This window comes from Melospiza georgiana, chromosome 3, assembly GCF_028018845.1.
Source record: "Melospiza georgiana isolate bMelGeo1 chromosome 3, bMelGeo1.pri, whole genome shotgun sequence".
In the NCBI taxonomy this organism is placed as follows: Eukaryota; Metazoa; Chordata; class Aves; order Passeriformes; family Passerellidae; genus Melospiza; species Melospiza georgiana.
The window spans coordinates 19,809,119-19,832,301 of record NC_080432.1 but is presented as its reverse complement, the minus strand read 5'-3'; the positions used below and the strand labels follow the sequence as shown (position 1 = coordinate 19,832,301).

General features: G+C 43.8%; 1 protein-coding gene across 3 annotated transcripts in view; it reads left to right on the top strand.

Moving 5' to 3' along the window:
- The first annotated feature begins 3,431 nt into the window (after positions 1 to 3,431).
- Positions 3,432 to 23,183, top strand: part of MACROD2 (mono-ADP ribosylhydrolase 2) — an 848,022-nt gene continuing 828,270 nt past the window's right edge. For 2 of the 3 annotated variants that reach the window (XM_058019699.1, XM_058019698.1), the window contains exons 1-2: positions 3,432 to 3,663; positions 7,522 to 7,638. In XM_058019699.1, the coding sequence (XP_057875682.1) occupies positions 3,618 to 3,663; positions 7,522 to 7,638 (163 nt within the window). In that variant the 5' untranslated portion in view covers positions 3,432 to 3,617. The remainder of the gene's footprint in view (positions 3,664 to 7,521; positions 7,639 to 23,183) is intronic. The other variant, XM_058019700.1, reaches the window with a different exon arrangement.

Below are 23,183 nucleotides of genomic sequence, written 5' to 3'. Positions count from 1 at the left end.
GTCACCATCACAGCAGAAGATGGAGGCTAAGAAGGAGAAGAAGAAGGACAGGACACGTCCAGATTCCTCCATCTTGCTTATTGAAGCCCTATTCTGAAACCCCAAAATTCTATTTTTTCACCCTGTGTAAAATTAACTATCATTCTACTCAAACCCTTGTGGCTTGTAACTCTTCACACAAAGTTGGTAATTTTTTCCACGGGCTAAAATCGAAGGCACAGGTGTTTTTGACTCTGTGCCAAGGTCTCTGAGCCCCCTGCCAGGGTCTGGAGCCATCCAGGGCAGCCAGAGCAATGTCCTGGGTTCTGACACAAACTGCCTCCTGCAGGGCCCCAGATCTGCTCAGCTTTGCTCTGCAGTGGATCTGCTGTGCCACCACCTTTATTTTGGTCAGGATGGTTCATGGCAGTGCAAATGCTGCACGTAGTGGCCTTAATGCTGGTTTGGTTGGGTGATCCTGCAGTTTGGATCGAGGCTCTAGCTCTCCTTTGGTTCATTTATTCATTTCTGTAGCATAGTATTCACTCTCATGTTAATTTACATTTCCTATTATATATCTAATGGGAGCTCTCTAACCAGTCATTACTTTATCCATATGTTAAATGTTCATTTTGCAGCTATTAGTATTCTATCTAGGCTATATATCTCTTAAATACTAATTTTGGACGTTGCCCAGTCTTCCTCTGCAGGATGCCACCATGCTGAACCTAGTTCACTAGGATGGACTAAATACACACAGATCATCAGACCAACACCAATTTTCTGTTGCTGCCATTTTCATGCTCATTTTTTCAACAGAACTTTTTTAAGCCCTTCTGAGCATTTCTTTAGCCCTCAATGTATACAGCTCACTACAGTGCTCTCAGAAAATAATCTCCCAGTTTGCAGCAAGATTGGTTTTCATCCAAATACTAAAAGGCTACTTTTTAGGTGAGTTTTCCCACCATGCATGATAATGCTGATTGTTTCTCTGCCTTCAGGCCTCCAGAATCAACAAATGTAAGAAGACAGGGCAGGCTCATATCAGTCAGTGGCACAATTTATTGCTTCTTCAGTGGGATCAGTTGTATCACCAGCACCTGAAGAAAAAAATGTTAAATGCAGTAAGAATTTTCTTACTGGAATTGTTACATTTGTACACTTCTATTTTTAAGTTGAAGGCCATTTTTGTTCCTGTCTTTTATCTTGTCTTTCATTTTGGCGCTGGTGTAAACATCAGGCTTAATTTTCTTTCCCCTTTTATAGATGTACATACTTGCTTTAGATATTTTCCAAAATTAATGGCTGTGGTAGCTGCTTTTACAAATGAAACTGCAGAATGCATGCAGATGGCCTCTACAGGAAGAGAGCTAAGTTTTCTCTTTCTCCCCTTCTGGTCCAATAAACATTGATTTATAAAATGTGGAACAGATCCCACAGGACACCAGAATATTCAGTAGCCTGGTAAATATTCAATGATCTAGGATATGCGTTCAAATATTTGCTCCACATAATAGATGTAAAAAGAAGAAAAGAAAAATTTACCTGTTGGTTTCTCTCTCGTTTTTATATTATCAAGATGAGAAAATTGTGCTTGGGCTGCCAAGGCACATCATCTGGGCAAAGTGAAGTAATCAGGTAAAGATAACAACAGCCCTTCAATAGGTGATGTAATATGAATGCTCAAATATGCTTTGTAAAGAGGACTTGGTCTGATTTATTAAAAGGTAAACTGGGTTCTTCTCTGCATCACCAAGTGGGATAAGATTAACGATTTCACTGCAAGGAACTCTACCAAGATTAATGGCTGTAGTAGAGATGCTAACGTTTGTGTTTAGCAGGAACTATGAGAAAGTAAGTGAAATGTTGCTACTGAAATGTTGCTCAGTTGTACCTCACCTTTCTTTGACACACAAGAGTGTATCAAAAGAGAAAAGCCAGTATTTGACCAGGGGCTGCACACAAGACGGTCTTGGTATGAATTACCTGGAATTCCATTTTCCATATGAATGGATGTAGGTCCTGCGTTTAACTTCAGTTGGACATCTCTGTACCCCTGTGAACTGTTCTGAACAGGTGAAGCTGTGTCAGATAACAAGCACAGTGAGGCTGTGGTGTGTCCTTTGTCACACCAGCCCCTCATCACTCCTACTCCAAGTCAAGCGCCTGCTGTGCTCCAGGGCTAAATCCATTCACTGCATAGGGAAGGGACTTTCCCTCCATGGGGGGCACAAGTGAAGCTGAGAGTGTCTCTAAGTTGTAGGGAAGCTTTTGTATTTGTTTATTTAGTTCATGGAAGTTGGTGTGAAGGAGAAAATTGCTCTTGTTAAAGGGAAGGCTGAGTGGCACAGGGGCCAAGGTCCTTTCCTTGAGCCTTGGATCCAGGCGGACCTTGGCCTCTGCTGCAGCCACAGTGATTTACACAATAGGTGGGAATTTCACAAAGGGCTGAGGGAGTGGTGTGGGGATCCCAGGAGTCACAGAGTCTCAGAATCAGGTTGGAAATGACCTTCGAGATCATCAAGTTCAACCTTTGAGTGAACACCAGATTGTCAACTACAGTAAGGCGCTGAGCATCATGTCCAGTCTTTTCCTAAGTACCTCCAGGGCTGATAACACCACCACCTCTTTGGGAAGCCCATTCCAATATCTAATCACAATTTCTGCAAAGAAATTCCTCCCTATGTCCAACCTGAACCTCCCTGGCCCAGCTAAAGACTATAGTTACATGGGACCACATGGCTGCAGCCTCATTTCAGGGAGTTCTAGAGTAATAAGGCCACCTCTGAGCCTCCTTTTCTCCAGGCTGACCACCTCTAGCTCCCTCAGCTGCTCCTCACAGCACTCGTGCTGCACACCCTACACCCGCTCTCTTGCCCTTCTCCGCACACACCAGCTCAGTCCCGCTCCCGGCACCCTCAGCCCGGCATCTCCAGCTCCAACCCTGTATTGACACCGGCCGGTGCCGTTTCCTGCGTCCCGGACGCTCCACGGGCGCTGCGGGCCCGCGGGAGGCGCTGGCGAGCGGGCGAGCCGGGCCAGGCTCGGGCCCGGGCCCCGGCGCTGTCGCTCGGCAACAGCCCCGCCGCCCCGGGCACAGCCCGGTACCGCCGCAACCCGGAAGCAGAGGGGCGGAGGAGGCGGGCGAGGGGCGGCGGCGGGGCGGGACGGCACCAGGGTGTCCGCCCGCTCCCTCCCTCCCTGTCGCCCCGCGGGGCTCCGAGCGCCAGCGCCGCGCAGAGCACGCAGTGTCGCACCCAAGCACCCGCCGCGCCGTGTCCCCGCACCACACAGTCCCCCAGATCCCGCCGGGCCGGCGGCACCGCGCTCAGGCTCCTCCTGGTCGGTGCGGGAGGAGGAGGAGGAGGAGGCGGCTGCTGAGCGGCGGCTGCCGGAGCCAACGGGCGGCGGGGAGCGGGGCGGGCGCTGCGGGGGTGTCGGGGTAGAGCGAGGCGTGACCCGGCTGACGGGCACCGTGCAGCGGGCGCGGAGCCGGAGCCGGACCCGGCGGGATCAGCGGCACCAGCGGCGGCGCGGGGCGTCGGTATCGCTCGGCTCTGGCTCTGGCGCGGCGTCTCCTCCACCCCCTCGTGAGCCTGGGGAACCTGCAGCTCAAAGCCGCCGCCAGCCACACCACCATGTACCCCGGCAACAAGCGGAAAAAGCTGTGGCGGGAGGAGAAAGGTATTATCGCCCTTGCCGGTGGCCGGGCCCGCTTCTCCCGCCTTTAAGCCCACGTTGAGCCGGAAGGGAGCGAGGGAAGGGAGGGAGGTGGTCCCGGTGCCTCCAGAGCCGCCGCCGCTGCACCGGGCAGCGCTTGCCGCCGGCCGCGGCTGAGGGGACGGGGTGGGGAAGGGGGAGCTCCGTGTTCTCTGCCTTCGTCCTGGGCTCTCCTGGCCGAGCCAGCCTTCATGGCAGCCCGGCCGTGCGGGAATTGGGGATGTTCCCCTCACACCTCGGCGTATCGGTGAGGAGCGGAGCCGCGGGGCGGAGGGAGGGCGGTAAACAAGCCCTCTCCGGAGGGCTGCCCGCCCCCAAGTCACCTTGTGGGAGTGTTTCAGGCCGAAAAGTTGGGCACATGCTCTGGAAACGTGCTTTTTCTGCTTTCAGTGGGTTTGTTTTCTGAGGAGAAGCGGGTTTGTTGGGATCATTGGTGTAATCAGTTTGGATTCTAGCGTCGTTCAGCCGGGGTGAAATGTTTTGGGTATGGGAGTCTCAGAGCACCCCTGCGTCCCATCTTTTCAACTATTTATTTGTATTTTAAGGACCCCCACCTATGTGTTCTCAGTTTATAAAGCCCCTAAGCCAAACTCCAGAGCATGAAAACTGTGGGCCAAGTATTTGGTGCATTGTTTTATTTGGACTTTGATCCCGGGGAGACCAATGTAAAAATTAAGAAAAAAATTCACCGAATGGAAGTGTGACGTTTATATCTGTGAGGAGGAAAGCTTCTTGCCTGGTGTGTTCCAAATAATGTAGTAATAGATGAGGAGAGGAAGAAATACCTATGAGAGGGTCATGTTTTAAGTTCTCTTTTTTCCTTCCATCACCCTTGTGACTCTGTTTCAAGCTAAGAGGGCTGAAGACCAGTTCAGCGAACAGGATTCAAGTGCACGTTTCTGTGGAAAAATTGTTAAAACAGAAATGAACTTATTTTTCTGTTGTGTAGTTACTCCTGTCAAACTCCTCTCAAATGAAGTGAGTCTTTTTCTTTCAAACCATCTTACAATCCATGTTTCTGTAGTAAAGGTGAGGCAACACATTTCTACCTGGCAGAAGTTTCTGTTTTCAATGAAGAAAGTACAGTTAAATTGTCTCAAGCATTGTTTATGTGTGGTCAATTACAACCGGCTTTTCCCTTAATGCTGTATGTTTCACCTTTGAAACATACAAGGGGCGGACGGGGGAAAGTTACTGGTGGGCTCTAGTGAATGTTATTATTACTCCCTCTTGTCTATTTCAGTTGTTGCTGTCTGTGTGAATTCATAGCCTGGCAGGTGAACTCCAGTCATTAGTAAGGAGGGTCTGGAAACTGGAGCTGCTGTGGCACACTTTGGGTGTCTCGGTCCCTTATGAGGATGGTGGTCTCCATCAGCATGGGGATGTTGCTGAATGCAAATCAGGTTTTCCATCCAGGATGCATTTTTGAGTGCTAGCTGGCCACAGCTCCCTGTCTTTTTGCCCAGTGAAAATGAAGAGCATTTGCCAGTCTTCTGCTCCAGTAACTGTTCCAGCACCATGCTGATGTTGGCCCCGAGTACTTTGAGTGAGGAGGGCAGAAAAAGCTTCTCTCTTCATTGCTAGCATCGCCCTTCAGTTTTTAGCCCTGTTCTTACAAAGTACCTCATTTACTAGAGAGGAAAACTACAGAAGCCCAGCTTCCTTCCTTCTTACCCAAATCAAATCTTGTCAGGTCTGCCTTCACCTTTCACAAGCACCCCTGAACCCCTGGGTGTGCTCACTGGCACTGTTCTTCCTATGAAGCTCTGAGTGCTCTTGCTCTCAGCCTTTTATATTCTGAAGCACTTCTTAAAATGAAAAAAGCACTGATTGCTAAATTTGAGTTCAAACCCACTGACAATACGCTTGCTTTTCTTAATTACTTTCTTGGTAATTAAGGCTTGGTCTACATCCTCTCAGGGGAGATCTTCCATGAGGACAGCAGAAACTGAGCAGGAGCCAGGAGTGGAGGTGATTTCAGAGCCTCAGACACAGGACTGGGCTGCCTGCAAACTTCCCAAGTTTCTGCCACAGGCAGAAAGCTGTGCTTGCAGTGAAGGCTGTTGGGAGCATCCTCTGGGAGGTTTGTCAGACTCAATTTAAGTTCTTGCTGCTGACTCACAGCAGCAAACTTTTGTAAAGCTTTCCTACAGAGAAAAACTTGTGTTTTGAAGGCACAGGAGTGGCTTTGTCACCTCTTCAGCAAAGGACACCTAGACTGGCTCTGTTTGTCAGTCCCTCAAAACTGACATGCTCTCTCAGGTCTGCCCACCTGGAGGAATTCCAGTGTGCAGGTCACTCACATACTTGGAGTTTCCTATCCCTGGAGCTTGGGATGGATACCCAGCTGTGCAGAGTGGTGACCCTCATCAGTCAGTTCTCATGGCAGGTGTAAATATCCCACTGAGGTACCAGGCTGAATAAGGAGAGAGAAATGTTTTTGTCAACTGAAGAAATCGGTAATGCTGTCAAAAAATACCAAAATGAACTTATTTTGTTAAGGAAGGCTGTGTTCAAAACTTCCCTTATTAGACTGTGCTGACTGCAGCCTACATAATTAGGAAACTTTATTTTTAAGAAAGACAAAAGAACCCCAGACCAGACCCCAGTGATTTTCTTTCTTGTTTTTTTAAAGATTTGATCTGAGAAGCAGTTTCCATGTTCATCTTTTGCTGCTTCTACTTGGGATGAAAATGTTCTTGTTATGTCTGCCTAGTCCTTTATGTAAAATGCAAATAATGTAGGTCTAGCCTTTCCTCACACCCCTAAACGTTCTCCAGTCGTTGAAGAGCATTTATTACTGATTAATATGTCAAGAAAAACTGTTAAGTGTGGTTAAAGCAACACAGTGGTACTGGTAAAAACAGACTGAGACATTTGAGTAGAGTATGGGTGTCATGATGTTCTCTAGTCATCTTTTTCTTTTTCCCTCTTTTTTGGGAGGGAAAAAGTTCTTCATCTTGTGCTGAACTAATACTAAGCTTGATGAGGTAGGGAGGGAAAAGAGGATGTGACTACAAAAATGAGCTGAAGTGCTGGGGTTGCTTGCAGTTTTGGATCATTGGGATGGCTTTTTTTTCTGTAAAAGTGCATTTATAGCAGGGTCTGAAGAAGAGTGAAGTTGGCAGTTGCTGTCGTACTTGTGCTATGTTTGAGGCTTTACTTTTCACTAAACATCTGAAAAAAGAGTTGGTGACATTCTCAGTAGAAAACAAAAACAACTGTCCATATGTATTTTAGTGTGGTAACCAGGTGTGTCCTGTTAATATTCAAATGAAAATCTCTAAACCTAAACTTGCCTTTTTTTACCACCCCAGACACTTAGCAATTAACAAAACATTTTCTGTAGCTCTGATCTCTTTTGTTGTGTAGTAGCATTTTATTAATTTCCCACCATGCTCCCTGCCTTTACTCAAACTTTTGTTTTTTAAGTTCTGGTTTACAAATGCAAGACTTACAGAACAGACTTTCATACCTGAAAACACCCTATAAAATAACAACTCTCTACTAAAGTTGCTGTTCTCTGATACAGGAATTAAAGTGGCAGGAAGAAGCAGCACAGCAGTGATGTGGGGAGGAGGCCTGGAGAGCCCAGAGTGTGGGGAAGAGGTTTTAACTTATCTGGGATAGCCAGAAAGAGGGGTGTGCAGTGGGACAGATGCATCATGGTCAGCTCCTGTTGTAACTCACTGCCTCACTCTTGCTTGGTCCCCTCAAGTGGCGTTCCATTCCTCAAGGGCAGTGCATTGGTCACTGTGGCTCATCTGCAACAATGTATGAAAGCTTGCAAAACTTTTTTTTATTTCTCTTTCCCCTGAACAGAGCGTTTGCTGAAGATGACCTTGGAAGAAAGGCGCAAAGAGTACTTGGGGGAATATGTTGCATTAAAAACTATTCCAACATGGATGGAAGACTTAAAAAGTAAGAGTGAAAGTGATGGTAAGTGAAGTGGGGGAGTCTTAAAATATAGAGCACTCTGTTTTCTCAGTCTGAAGTTACTTCTAGGAAGGCCAAGACTTAGAACCTGTGTTGTTTTGAACAGTGATAGCCTAAAATTGGGACAGGGGTGAAAAAAACCCAGCAAGATTTCTTAAAGCCTCACTGGTGTCCCAGAACTCTGTTGGTATCCCCAGATGGAGTCACTAACCCTTAAGTGTGTGAAATAGATCTTCTCTGCATGAGTCTTACTTTGCAGATACTCCAGCAGTCAGCCATGCCTAAATTTACTGAGCATAATGATATGGGGAATCTGGGCAAAACAATGCTGCAGGTGACCCAGAAGCAGAGGGTAGGTGTGCAAGCTGAGTTATTTTCTAAGAATCCAGAAACTGGAGAAGATGGAGCCTCCCTTACGTTTGGTTCTGCCTGCTTTCCTGGGCTGAGGAACATCACTCTGGCCAGGATTAACTCTACTTTCCTTAGCATGTGCAGCCTTATCATGGTTGTGATCACCAGTAGAGTTGTCTAAATACTTGCAGTGAGAACTAACCAAAAATATGAGTCCTATTTGCTTACAGGCTTCTCTGCTCTGCAAATAATTCTGTAACAGTGACAGTGCCTTGTTCTTTGTCTAGTTCCCTTTCAAGGGTATGGAGGAATAGGGATGGCTTCTGAGCTAGTTTCCTTCTCTTCTGGTGTTTTTTTTTTTTTTTTTTTTTTTTTTTTTTTCTGTGTCTTGCTATCCTACTTGACTGAAGTCTGTGGTTTTTTTTGAAGGAATATCTAACTATGAGATCTGAAGTGCTTCCTGCCTCTGCAGATATAGGACTAATTTTCTGACCCTTTTGCTATCATTAAAGAGGAGAAGAGGTGTGTAGAGTAACCTCATGGCTGCAGGTGAACATGGTTTTATGGTGATAGTCCAGGTGCAATGAGGCCTGGAGCTGATCAGCTGTTTTTAAACTGGCATGCTGTAACACTTATTTTAGCACAATCTGAAGGAGCTCACAGATTTTTCAGATGTCCTTGTCAAAAGCAGCTATTACCATTGTCTATTCCTAAAAGCGTCTGGAATAATTTCCCAAGTGAAAATATGTCAAGAGATTGCTGAGCTCTTCAGCCCTGCTGAGTAGCTGTATTGCATCAGTACCCATAGACCTCTTTCTCCCATCTGAGTAGGTCATTTATATCTTGCAACATCAGAAAGCCTCTCCATCTAGAAAACAAAGGCTGCATAAAAATAAAGAAGAGTACCTGACTTCTTGCAAGTTGATTTTGGAGGCCTGTGGTAGGTGGGAGTGTACAGTACAGCATGTGGTTTAACTGGGAGACTGTTCATCCCTTCTAGCCCAAACTGTTTTTTTTTTTCCAGCTACTCTCAGATTCTCTCTAAAGCACTGAAATTCACAGATGTTGCATTACTTGGGCTGCTGCAAGTGACAAGGTGTGGATTTACGTTGTGATTGCTGTTACACTTCACAGAAGCAAAATGTCAGTTTCTAATATGTGGGTATTGAATCATGGCAGTGGTGAATTTATTTCCTTGTAGCTGCTCTTCCATTCTTTCTGTTAGTACCCAGTACACTGCAAAAAAATGCTGGAAGGCAAAAGTTGTGCTGGAGCACTTCTCTGCTAGTTGAAGGTTTTGTTACAGTGTACGTTCAGGAGAAAAATATCCTTAGACACTTTTTCTTGGATGTATTTGTTGCAAGTAAGCTATGTGTAGTAGTGAACTGCTGGAAGGTTGGGCTGCTGAAATGCTTTCACATTCCAACTGATTAGGACAATTAAAAGAAGTATGTGTATTAATGTGACTGTTACTGCATTTGTTTCAAACTTTATTTCTCTTAAATGTTGACCCTGTTCTGAAGATATCAAGTGTGTCTCAAAGCTGTCTTTCTGAGCTGAATTACAGAAAAACTAGAATTTAAATCTTATTTTAGCTGATGAGAACTTTTGCTCTGTTTGATGGGACGTGCAGAGGGCAACAGGTGCAGTTTGAATGAGATTCTGGAGAGAGCAAGTGAAGCCCCAGGTGTGATGGAATTGATGATGATCTGTCAACACCATGGTCAAGTTCTGATATTTCCTTCAAGTGAAAGGTGGATGCTTGCACTGACAAATGGAAGGGGTCTGAAGGAAGGTGGTGGTGAAAATAAAATCTTCTGTGTATTTGTCAAGCCAAAACAAAAACTGATGGGGAATTTGGAAAAAATTCTTTACAATTTACTCCCAATACCATATAGAGTAAAAAAAATGACAGATTGATTAGTAAAGCATAGAGTGGCTGTTCAGGGAGAGTGATGAGGAGAAATCAAGGAAACAACCAAGAACAAATCAAGTGAAGCAGGCACAATCAATCAGCTGCTGGAGTAAGAAGCTGTAGGAGAAGGGCAGAGCATCTGAGCTAGCAGCCATCCCCATGGATACTCAGTACTCAACTGATGTTCAGCACTGCACAAGTTTTTGTACTGGCTGTTAGGGAAAATTGTGTGTAAAGTGTAAAACCTTCACAGTGCCTGTTTTTAAATGGGAATGGCTCCCTGGAGGGTGTTGGGGAGTTCCAGTTAGACATCCGTTTTTGTTATCTGTAAGTCTAATGGCAGATTATTAAAAAGTCTGTATGCAGAATGATGCAAACTGAAACGACCTAAGAGGTTCATATTGGGAAGGAACCAATCTCACTGCCAGGGCACTTCATGGGTGCTCTTTACTGGCAAATTGGAAGAACATGCCTTAGTTTGCAGAAGAAAGCTTTTCCCTATCCCTCTTCTACCCTTTGACAGAAGTTGTGTTCAGAACTGAATTCTGGAGAAAACCAGCCAAGCTTGGTGGAAGTTCAGTGTTTTGGTGAGGATGGAAGTTTTTGCAATAGAGCCACATAACAGAGGGATGCACATCTATGTAAAGGCTCCTGAGGAGTAAAGTTACTGAATAGTGAATGGCATCTGGCAAGAGCTTTGTCTCTTTGTAGCAGCAAAGCTATTAAAAAATATTTGGAAGTTCAAAGAGGCAGTGTCTTTTAAAATGCTGTGCTGTGACTAAAAAAAAAGAAATCCTACATTTTTTGCCATTTTTCTCATATGGACACGACTTGCCATAAGAAATTAGCTTGGTGTATGTTAGTGTGGAATTTGCTCAATATTTGTGTTAAGTCTTGGTTTTGGGAAGAGGGTGGCACAATGTGGAATGCAAAGACTAAACTTGGTGCCCACTGTTCTGCACTAAGGGAAGCCATCTGATGTGGGTATGTTCCTTTCCAGAAGGGCTGTGCTGTCAACACCCCTGATTTTTGGTGTGCTGCTTGCCAGGCTGCACAGGTGGATCTCAGAGATCAGGTGTTGCAGCAGTGGAAGGAAAAGGGACAGTTAGTGACAAATGGCCCTCTTAAATGTCAAGAGGGGATGGTAGGAAGACAAAACTTTTGTTCTTGAAGTGGTCCTGTAAATATAAGCTTTCTCTGGTTTAACTGTTTATTAAGGAAATGAGGAGTTGCCCACTTTGGAAGCTAAGAATGAGCTTGCCATAGAGGGCTGGATAGTGTGAATGTACTGTAAGGTATCATTCTCTCCACTTGTTATTCTTCAGACAGACCAAAAGCACATAAATCTCATCTGTTTTCTCATGTACTTTGATACAGAGTGTCTTCCTGACAACATGTGAATAATGAACTTGTTTTCTGAAGTTTTGGAATTTATATCCTTGTGTTTCAATGCTATTTATTACATACCACTTTGTTAGGCACTCATCTTGTACAGCAACTGGAGCTTATGCTGCCCAGTGAATGAAATGCCACCATGTAGGCTAACAACTGGAGTGTATTTTGAAGTTAACTACATATATTAGCTTTTTGTTCGGTACACACTAATTCCTGAAGATATCTTTACTCTGCAGTGGGGAATTTGAGAGATGACTTCTGAAAACTTTTCTGGAAAGCTTTTTTTAAAATTAGGGTGCTGGGAATTTTGTTGTCATTGAGTTTTGTGTGTCACTGGTAGAAAAACGTTTTGTTGTATTAATTGGCTAATTCAGAAAATGGAATAAGTGATCTTGTTTAACTCCAGACAGCTTATAGTCCTGCTGACTCTCACAGCCCTGGAATTCACTGGTATGACAGTGATGCCAAGAAAACAGCAAATTCAGGTGGTGGTTTAAAGATCTTTGCTAGTGGTAAGAGCTGCTTTTCATAGGATGAAGTTAAAATGGAAGGATGCGATAACTGAGTTTATTTAAGGTTAAATGATACTCTGCAGTCCTTTTAAACAAGTCTTGAAATATGTTTAGATGTTTTGGCAGTCTCTGAATCTTTTTAATCTGCTATTTTTAAAGAAAATGATATGGCTTCAGCTATTCAAATTAATCTAACACTGAGGGTTTTATGTATAATCATAAGTTTTGGATTTAATAAAAGCATTGTTGTACTATCAATGTGTAGCTTTCTAAATATTCACAGTGGGTTGACACAAGATTACAGAGACAAAGCATGTAGATAAGCCAGTCCAAATGCTGCATGGTGAAAAAAAAAATGTGTAGAAACACTGAGCTCTGGCCAGCATTTCTTGAGATTGGTAACTAACACAAGTAACTCTCCAGTATCTCCGTGCAGCCCTGCTTGATGTGATTATCTGTCCTCCAGGAACTAGGTGATAAGTATCAAACAGACTTTGGAAAATGACACCACTACTAAGCTGCAGTGAAATTCAGCCAGACATCTACAAGTAAGAAATGGCATCTCTCTAAACCCTTCAGTATTATCACCGGTTTATACAGAAAAAGTAATTATGTTCAGCTAGAACATTGAGATTGTTAGACCAGTTTGACAATCACAAGATCTGTTGGTAAGAGCTGTGTGAAACCTGCATGTTTCCTGACCATTCCTCCGCCAAAAATCCAAGTCCATCAGCTTTCATTGTGATTTTTTTTTTCTTACAATGACTGTAACAACTGTCTTTATAATAGATTCTTAGCTGAGTGGCAAGGATGAAAGTAAATTGAGATAGCAAAAATTACATGAAGCTATCTTGCTCAAAAAAAAAAAAAAGCTTTTGCTACTGAAACTCTTGGTTTGAGGAAGTTCAGAGTGCAGCAGTTTTTCTGCTGAGTACACACAGAAAACAGCAATAATTTGTGTGCCACCATTCAGGGTCTCCTCTGTTATGTGTGGCCCTGAATGTGAATTCCAGCTTCACCCAAACTTGTGCTGTAATCAGTTTTGTCCTTACTTTTCATATATTCATGGCATACCACTGTTCCTCATGCTAAACATCTTATCACAGGGTCTCTTCAAGACTGGTGTGTTAAAGGTTAGAAAACCATGTCTCTTAGATGCACATGGAGAGCACTGCTTATTAATTGCTGTGTATAATAGCTGGGGGAGCACCATGAAAAAACTAACAACTGTGATTTCTGTGAATTGTGTGAGAATTATGGTAGTTAGGTATTCTGAATACTTGTGAAATTAACATGCTTTTTGTGGACATGGCGGAAAATGTGTTTTCTCAGTTCTGCTCTCTGTCCATGTTATATGCATATTAAGGAAGCAGCAAAGGAATTAGAGGGGTGAGAAGGGCAAACCATGTTCTTAGTCTGTGCTGAAGGTGTCCAGGAGTCTGTGTGCCCATGGCATAATGTGGAGTAACTTCAAGGCTGAGCTGGTATTTGGCTGCAGCAGGTATCCAAGGCTGCCAGGGCAGGAGGGTGTAACCAGAGAGCCCTGTGTGCTCTGCTTTGCCCAGGCTCTTGGCTGCCCTTTCAGCATGTGTCCTGAGCAGATACAAAGCTGCAGAGTGGTGCAAATCTGACCATGCCATCTGGTGACCCCCCCACACCCTTCTGGCTTTCTCAATGCATACTTTGGCTATTGATTTCCAAAGATAGACTTGCACAGTATATAGATGGGAATAACCCTTTGTCGTGGTTTCACATAGTTTGTGTTTTAGTTAAGGGAAAAAATCCATGAGCCATGGAAGTGATTCCCTGTAAGGACCTTGGCAGGTTCCTTTGGACCTAACAGAACAATCAACTGGCTAGTTTTAAATATTGACGCTGTTAAATCACTTAAGAGCTCTCTCTTAATAAGAATATACCTCTCTGAAATGGCATTTAAAGATGAGCAAGCCCCAGGAAAAACTCTGGCTTCTGGCCTTTGAACAGGTGACTGGATGCTGGCCAGGCTGGGCCAGGAGGAGAATGAGGAGATGCCTTAGTCTTGGGCTGAAGTTCTCTTGTAAGGCTGTGGTGAAGATACAACTGATACTCCAGAGTTTTTTTCATGGAATGCTTTGGGGGGATGTAGCATTCTAGGCATAGCCATGAGCAGAAGCACCAGTGTTGAAGCAAGCAGATGTTGAAGTAGCTGTGATCTAACAAGGAGCTTGAACAGAGAGAGATGAGAAACCTTGCCCCAGGGGTGGAAGAAGAAAACCTCTGTTCCCTGAGATAAGAGAGCTTTTGTTTCTCTACTAGAGCAGCTCATCTTAAAATTGCACCCCAGTAAGCTGAGGTGGCCCATGATGGTAATTGTGGGAAGACTCCCAAACCATGGGAGGGACTTCACGATTGCAGATTTCTGGGCAGCTGCTATTTGTGACAGTTAAAACCATGAGAGAGCTGTTTCTTGTGGAAAAGTCTCCATGGCATGGCAGTAGACCCTCTAAGTTCCTCGAAGTGAACTGAAGTAAGATTATTTTTTAAGTGGTAAACTGACTGAAAAAAACAAATTTGTCTCTTTACGTTATCAGTAGAAAAAAAAAATTGGAGGGAGGAGAAGCAGTCTGAATGTTTATTCTGAATTCTTACTATTTCTTTTCTTTTAGTTCTGTTAATGAAATTTTCTTTATACCCTTTAAAGTTTTGAGCCTTCTTTGCTCTCCTCCTCATCCTTACCTTGCAGCAGAAAATGAGTAAATAATTCTAGTGGGTGCACTGATGTTTAGCCAGCTCTAGATGCAGTGCATTTATTGGTGCATTGGCCAAGAAACTCAGATTGGTGAACCTAAACCACTGCACTCTTCAGGTACAAGCTTACTTAAGCTTAAACTGAGCAATAATCTCTGTGTTTGTGTTTGTTTGCTCTTGGAGGTGAATCATCTCTAGTTAGTGATATCCCTGATGTGAGTAGGTAAATCAGTGTGTTTAGTCCAAGAGGTGGAGGGAAACTACAGTAAACAAAAAGACTGAAGATGTATTCAGTTGACCTTGTAATTCTCTGGTGAGTTTCATCTGAGTAACCTTTATAGGATGGATTAGCTGCCAAAGAGATGATGGTTGTTTTACAGTTTGCATTAAAGTGGTTTTGGGAAAAACAAAAAAGTTTCTTGCTTTCAGCAAGTATGAGATGATGATTATTAAAAAGTTCAGGTCTGTTTACATAGATTAAGAACACAAAATCCAGTGTAGCTAATCCTCTCTCTAAGAAAGTAAAGCACTTGTCTTTGATGTAATTAAGATGATGACTTCTCTTTAAGCTGCTGCTCTGTGACTTTTTTAACGAGGTAACTTCCATACAGCATTAAGCTTATACAAGTCCTGGATAGAATTATTATTTTTGTGGCTCTTCTTCATGCAGCTGAGAAAGCTCTCTTATCTGCAGTGTCAGACAGCTCCTTGAGGGGCAAAAGTTAACCATAGGAAAGGATGCTGCTCTCAACAACAAATTGATAAATTGGTGTCCTTATTGAGGCTCTGCAAGCTCTTGATGGGTTTTAGAAAGGGATAGTAGGTGGAGATACAAAGGGAAGTTAGGCACATCTTTGCCAGAAAGAATAATTTTAATGCCTAATTACTAGTGACTGAATCTTGACCAGATGAATAACTTTCAAGCTTCTGTCCTGTGCAAGATGAGAAACAATCCTTTTTTTTTTTTTTTTTGTAGCTGCTGAATGTCACTGCACTGAAGTTTTGTACAGAGGTCCCTAAGGAAGTACTTAGTAGAGTTAGGAAGTCAAGATGATGCAGTGTGCTGTCAGCTGGCAGGCTCGGTCTGGGTGTGAGGGAGGACGGCTTTAGCAGCAGTGATGCTTTAACTTGGGATGTGCTGTTCCTCACAAACTGCTGAGAAAAATTGTAGGTTCCAGCTTGGAATATTTTGGTGGCTGACTTGAGTAAGATAATTTAACATATCTTAAAAAGTAGCAGGTTATATATTTAGGCTTCTGTCTTTTCTTAGATTATTATTTTTTTCTATTCTTCATTTTATATGTAAAGGGTGAGTTTCTTTTGAGTGTGGGGGATTGCAGGATCAAACCCCCAAATTAATGTACAATTTCTGTAAGTCATCTAGCTTTTCTCAGCATGGTAGCTTGGCTAGTGCCCTAATCTATAATTTTTGATGGATTGAGGCATATGTCCTCACAGTCTTTTGCAGACAGATGTGAGCCAGTGTGCCAGCCTGGTTAGAAGCCATGTGCCTATGATTAGGTTGAGGCCAAACCCAAGCTGTTAAATTGTACCCTTGTCATGGCTCACTTATGTGGATCTGTTGCCTGACTATGTGACTTTAGGATATTTTCAAATGTAGGTGGAAAAAGCTGATGTCCTTTTCCAGAAGATGGAGCCCTCTTTTGATTAGACAGATAGAGACTGTTATGGCTTGGTTTTATTTGATGTAGCTTAGATATGACAGGTATTTGTGAAGGTGCTGAATTATTGCCTCAACTAGGATTTGCTGCCTGGCTCTTCACATAATGAGTGATGACACAGGGTAGATCACCCAGCTCTGGGTGTGGGAGGCTTACAACAAGTTTGAAAACTAACCTCGCACTCAAAGGAAGTAATGATACTGCTTTAACTCCCTTGATGGGCTTGGGGGATCACTGGTGCAGTTTAAGCTCTGTTTGGATCATGTTTACTAACTTTCGTGTGTAGCTGTATTTGCTTCATGCACAGCTGAACACTTGATTACACATGTGTTAAAAACCCAGTCACTGGAAGTAACATAAGCCTGGCTTTTCTTTTTTGATTCAGTATTCCCTTTTTTATTCATATGCCGTTTTTTGATTCATTTCTACATGCTCAGCATGAAGAAATGTCTCTTAACAAGCCAGCGAGGATCTGAATAATTGTAGTGTAGAATCATAGGATTGTTAAGGTTGCAAAAGACCTCTAAGTTCATTGAGTCCAACCATTAAATGGTAGTAGTTACTCTGTGAAGTGATAGGTGGCTTTCTCCATATGAGGACATCTAGCTGATGTGTATTTGGAAAATGAGTTGAGAGAAAATTTCTCAGCCTTGTAGGAAGTGCTGCTTATTTTTTTTTTAAGGCCCAGAAAATGCTCTTCTGTGCTGGGGAGAAGGCTTAACAATCCAGTAGAAGGATGTTAAATTTGGATTTTGCACAGCTTTAAAAACCATTGAAATGATATTGAGAAGTATTTTCTATTTCAGTGTACAGTGTGAGGGAGAAGCATAATATTTGTGCACAGAGATTGTCCTGAGACTTGCAGGCTATTGCATGTTGACTTAGCATATTTGCCAATAATAACATCCCTGGGAGTGGGTCATCAAATGTTGTGTTGGAGAAGACTTCTCAAGAGTTTACCCAAAGGCTCCTTTGCATCTCTACACAGTCTTTTGCATCTCTAATGCAGAGTAGGTATGAAGAAAGTGTAGATATGAAGAAACTGGTTGCACCTCTGTCTTGCTTTAAAACATCTCCCTGTGTTATCCTGCCCTTTGCTTGTTCACCAAGGCTTGTTTGTGCAGTTATGGGCTTTTTTGATGGTCTCCTTGATATGGCTGGTTAGACTGTGAACATGCTCCAAGTTCTGTGTTTTCCATTTGCTGCACAGGTTTGACTTGTAGTTGAAGTTCAGCCTGCACTGGATTTATTCCTGTGTGCTCAATGCAACCTTTTCTGTGTGAGGTACTGTACTGCTTGCCCACCCATGTATTGTGTGTTGCAGTGCTGTCCTTTGGTGGGATTTCCTAATGAATCTACATCCACTGAAAACAAACCCCATACTTCATGTAGCTGTCACTGAGAGTATGGGTCAGTCATATTTAAAGCAAAAGTAGAGTTCCTTTCTGTTTTTTCCCATCTTCCTGTGTTCTCACCAGTGTTCTTATAGGGAAAGGAATTGTAAGTGTACTACAAATAACTAAATCCAGGAGAATAGGTGATGTACACAGACATTCTTATATTGACTTAAAGGCTTTGAGATTTGCTGTGTCTTTGATTTCTAGGTAGATACATAAAAGAAGATAGAGCTAGATATTTCTGCTGGCTGCTGGTGAGTTTGTAAATGCTTGAGAGTTTGTATTAATTTCCATTTTTTAAGTCTTTGAATGAAGCAAGCATGACTTGCAACACAAATGAGTAGTGGTAGAGTTGTCTTCAAGTATTCAAAGTTGTTTGAATTGAACCTCCACTATTCTTCAGTGACGCAAATTACATCTGGTATCTTGAGGGTAGGGAAAAGAAAATGCTGCAAGGTAAGAGCTACCCCCAAGCCTAATATCTCCATGGAGAAAACATCTCCTTTTGCACCTGCATAAGAACTTACTGTCTTGGTTTGAAAGATTTGTGTCTGCCCAGGAAGGTGGAAAGCTCCCTTGGAATGGAGAATTTGACTTCCTTCCCTTCAAATTACTACAACTTTGAAATTATGGAGCTTTCACACAAAGATATGGGAAAAGGAATAATAGATCTTTACTAGTATAGGGATAACAAGGCAAAAAAGGACAACAGTGGCAGCAGCAGCACAAACCCAGTCCCGGCCTCTCACGGCTGTGGCGCTTTCCCCTTGGGTGCAGTTCCAGGCACGGCCAGCAGGGGCGCTGCTGGCTCACGGCCGGCCAGGGCGGGTGCGGTGATTCCCCCACACTCCTGCAGGGGGCGCTGTGGCACAGGCCCGGCCGCGTGCCCCTCACGCGGCAGTGGTGGGTCAGCCACGTCCCCCTCACAGAGCAATGTGGCTCGGCCATGGTCTCCCTCACGCGGCAATGGCAGGCCCAGCCACGTCCCCCTCACACGGCAGTGGCAGGCTCAGCCACGTCCCCCTCACGGAGCAATGGTGGCTCGGCCATGGTCCCCCTTGTGCAGCGATGGTGGGCTTGGCCGCCTCCCCCTCATGTGGCAATGGCGGGCCCAGCCGCGTCCCCCTCACACGGCAATGGCGGGTGGGCCAGCCAAAAAGATGGAAAAAAAATCTTCCTTTACAAACTCCCAGGGCAGCCAGTCATGGTGTCCCTCCTGATAGTGTAATGAGCTGTAGCAGGAACCTTGGAAGCAGCAAGGATGAGCAAAATCCTGGAAAGGTAAAGGAGATGTGTCAGAAACTCTGCGGCTGGGGTGTGTGGCTGCAGTAGCAAAAAACTCAGAGCAGTGGCAGAAGGACAGTGGGACTGGACAGTAGCTACCTGGCTCCTGAACACAGCCAGCACAGGCTCCCTTAGAGGATGAAGGGGCTCAGAGATCCCAGGATTTTCCCAAGGCATCTGGGCAGATGCTGAAGTGTCCTTTGTTTAGTGAGGTCAGCTGTTAATAAGACCCCAATGCAATGGCCGCTCTTATGAGCAGAATGCTGCTCATGGTAGGAGAAGGCAGAAAACAGAATCCTGCAGTGGTAGCAGATTTTTCCCACAGTGACTGCAGGCTGTTTCCCTTCCCAATGCCAAGAGTAAAAGAGAAAGCTAGGAGCTGCACCCAACCTTTCCCCCAGCCCAAATCTTGGGATACCTCTGCTCTTGCCACAGGAACCCCCATGTAAAGAGAGAGAGTAGCCAGCTGCACACCTCCCCTGAGTTTGGCAGCTTATTTTGTCTTTCTTAAGTACCTGGTCATTTTTGTCTCCTAGCAACATATGGGCAAAAATTCCCTGAGAGAAGGAACAAAAAGAAAAAAATTCTAAACCTCAGCCCTTACCTATCTGTCCAATACGAGAAAACGAAAGTTCTTACTCCCACCTGGTAAGCTGTCACTCTATGTCAGGCAGAGAGGTTTTTGAATGACAATGCCATGAAATATTTGCTGATGGTTTTGCACAAGTTTTGTAGTTTTCTGGTAGTAACATTTTATTTCCAAGCTTTACTTCAAGTACTACAGAAGTCTGTAATACTCAACTAGAGAAGTCGTTGCTCAGCAATGGTGTAGAGAATGAAAAAAGCAGAAAATGTGGAATAAATTGTCTGACAGCTTAATAAATTAATGATTGAAACTAATGAATTTGTGGTTCCCCACTATAAACTTATTTTAATCCTCCTTGATGTTGTATGTGCTCATCTGTTTAAATGGGTTCTCACATTTTGGTGAGAAAAACAGGTGTTGCTGAGGACTAAGTACCTGATTGGTGGTGAAAAGTAATTTTTTCCAGACAGTTTATTGTAGGGGGACACAGTGTGGGTAAATGAAGGTAATGTAGAATGTAATAATATCCCCCAACGAGTTGCAGCTGGACCCTATTACTAAAGATTAGGAGCAGGCTGGATGATAATGGGCAACACCTGTAGCCAGTAAGAACTGGTGGTACAAAAGAGTGGATTGGTGGGAACTGGACTCAGAGGAGTCAGATGGCTGCTGCAAGGACCAGGAACAGTCAGTGCTCAGAGGAGCTGCCTACAAGAAATATCGAGGAGGTATGGGACTCTGGTGCTATGGAATCCTTGCACCATAATGGTAATAGAACTCTTGATATATAAGACAAGAGTTTATAAAGGTGAGGGGATGAATGTTGCACTGTTGGTGGTATGAAGGCTCGTAGTTACCCCACGTGGTACTGGATCAGCTTGAGCACACCAGGAATAGTTGTATGAATGCTGTGATATTGCCAAAACACAGGTCTTGCAGTGAAGGGATCTGCTTGGTCTTGGAAGGAATCTAGTGAAGCTGAATTACCTGCAGTCCTGTAGTTTTATAGACAAGTATCAACATCCTCATGGGGCAATGAACAGTGATCTAAAGCAGTGTCATATGTTTGTGTCTCCATTTTTGAACTTCCATTGTTCATTATGAACTCTTTGTAGTAGAGGAAGGCTATAAATTAGGAATTGAGTTTGAGACAATGCAGTGTAGTTCTTGCCTCCATGTGACCTTGGCTGGCCATTTGATGTACTGCAGTACAACTCAGGCTGCTGTTCACTGAGAAGAATCTGTGTTGAAATTCTTGGTATCACTTGGAGTGAGGTACTGATCATCAGGCTTGGGCAGGAACTTAGCAAAATACCATATCCAACAGCATTTTTATCCCTCAATATCATTACACAGTTTGGAATACCTCTGAAGGTCTGTGTTGTAAAACCAACCAAACAAGACAGGGTTTGTTCACACAGACAAAGCACATCTCCTTCTGAGTCACAGCTGAACCAGCAGCCTTTTCCATGGACCCTAAATCATGAGATCTCCAGCAGGCATAGCAACCAGAACAGCTGGATGGTGACTCTCCAAGTAAACACACAAATACCCAAGGGTCTCAGCCTACTTATGTCTTTGCTGTCAATGTGCATGCTGCTGAAGTGAGAAGACTCCGATTTATGAATTGACAATTGCATGTCCCTGCAGATAAGGGTGCATCACAAATTAGAACTGGGAATGTATTCCTGTTCTTGTTCTCCTCGTTTGTTGTTACGCCTTTCTCAAACTTTGTTATTTGGTACTTTAGCTTTCCATACTGAGTCTTCTCTCAGTTTACAAAAACTTCATAAAAAAGGCAGGCTCCCTCCTTTCCTTCTACCTCTTTCTCTCCCAGACTTCAAGGGTTTTTTGCCTCTCAGCTTTGTTATTTTGGGGATTTAGAGAGCTGTGTGGGATAGACTGAGAAAAAGGTTGTTTAAGGACTGTGCAAGACCTTGTAACACAAGAAAATTGCATTTTGCATGAGTGTTGTGTGGGTTGTTCAGAGGGACTGGCTGTTTTGATCAATTCTCATGGTATGCCACTCTTTCTGTCTGTAATGTGTAAATGTCATCCCTGGCTCCCATTTAAATGTGGCTGAAAAGTCAAGGCTCACACTTAGAACCTTGTTTGAGGGCTGCTGGTAGCTCTAGCACTATGTTAAACCTGGCCTGAACGACTCAGCTCGGGGCTTTTTGTGATAGTTATACAGGTGTGAGTTATATTTCATGCCTCCTGTAGAACCTTGAATAGGAGATACCATGACCTCCTGCCCTGGAAGATGGGGCAAAGTGTGACCTCAGGAGGTTGGTCAGTGGTGCAGAACTGGGAAGTGCAGTTCATGCACCAGATGAGCCACAAAGGAGATTAAAACATGGGAAGGGGGCTGGAGCATCTCCTGTGCCTGGAGAGACTGAGAGAGCTGAAGTTTAAACTGAAGGAGAGGTACCCCAGATGGGATGTGATCAGTGTTTATAAACATAATGTAAGAGAGATCTCTCCAAACTCATCTCTGTGGTACACAGTGACAGGACAATGTCACTGACATAGTGTATGAAAATCCTTTCGCTAGGTTTTTTCTCCAGAGAAGCTGAGAGGCCTCAGAAATGAAATGTAAACAATAACTATCTGATGGCTGTGGAATGTGGTCTGGAGATGGTTTACCAACAGGTGCATCTTTGATTGGTTGCATGTGAGTTGTTTTTACTTAATGGCCAATGACAGCCAGCTGTGTTGGATTCTGAGCCTGTCCCAAGATTTTATTATTCATTTCTTTCTAGCTTTCTGATGTCTCCTTTCTCTTTCTTTAGTATAGTTTTACTATAACGTTTTTAATATAATATCATAAAATACTAAATCAGCTTTCTGAAACATGGAGTCAAAAGTCTCATCTCTTCCCTCGTTCTGTGGACCCTCAAACACCACCACAGGACAAGAGGTAGAAGGCACAAATTGAAAGAGGAAATTCTTTCTGAGCATTAAAAAGCAAAGCTACACACATACTGTTAGGGTAGCTGAACACTGGAACTGGTTACTTGGAGAGGTTGTGGAACCTCTGTCTTTGGAGATACTTTAAATTCAGCTGAGAGAGGGTCCTGGACAACTTGCTCTGGGTGACTTGATCACTAGAGGTGCCACCCAGCCATTCTGTGATTCATGGTGTCTGTTTGCCTCTGGAGTTTGGTACTTGGCTCTAGTCCTCAGCTAATCCAATTATGCCACTCAGTAATTAGCTGAAACAGACCATATTGGCAGAGTGTGCAGCCAGGGAGAAGGTGTTGGTGTTCATCATCAAGTGCTTTTGACTTGCATGTTGTGTGCATTTTTGGCTGGGGAGAAAGTGATTTGTCTGCAACAGATGTTTCTTCCTTGTGCTCAGGTTCTGATCTCGTTTAAGTCCAAGAAGTGATAGAGCAAATCTGTACTACAAATTTGAAGTAGTACAGTGCATCTGTGAGTGCTTTTCCCCCGGTGATGGAACATATGGAAATAATGCTTATCTTGATTTAGATAAGCAATTGCCTTTCCTATACAATCATCCACGCTTAGTAGGAGTAGAAGCAGACACATATCATTACAGGTCTTACAGTCTGTCTTTTTTAACGCTCCATAAGCCTATGCAGAAACAAATGGAATAGAAATTCTATTAGATGTGAGATTAGCAATTGCTAATAGTTCATCATTTATAGTTTGTACAGAAAACTCGTGGAAACAAAG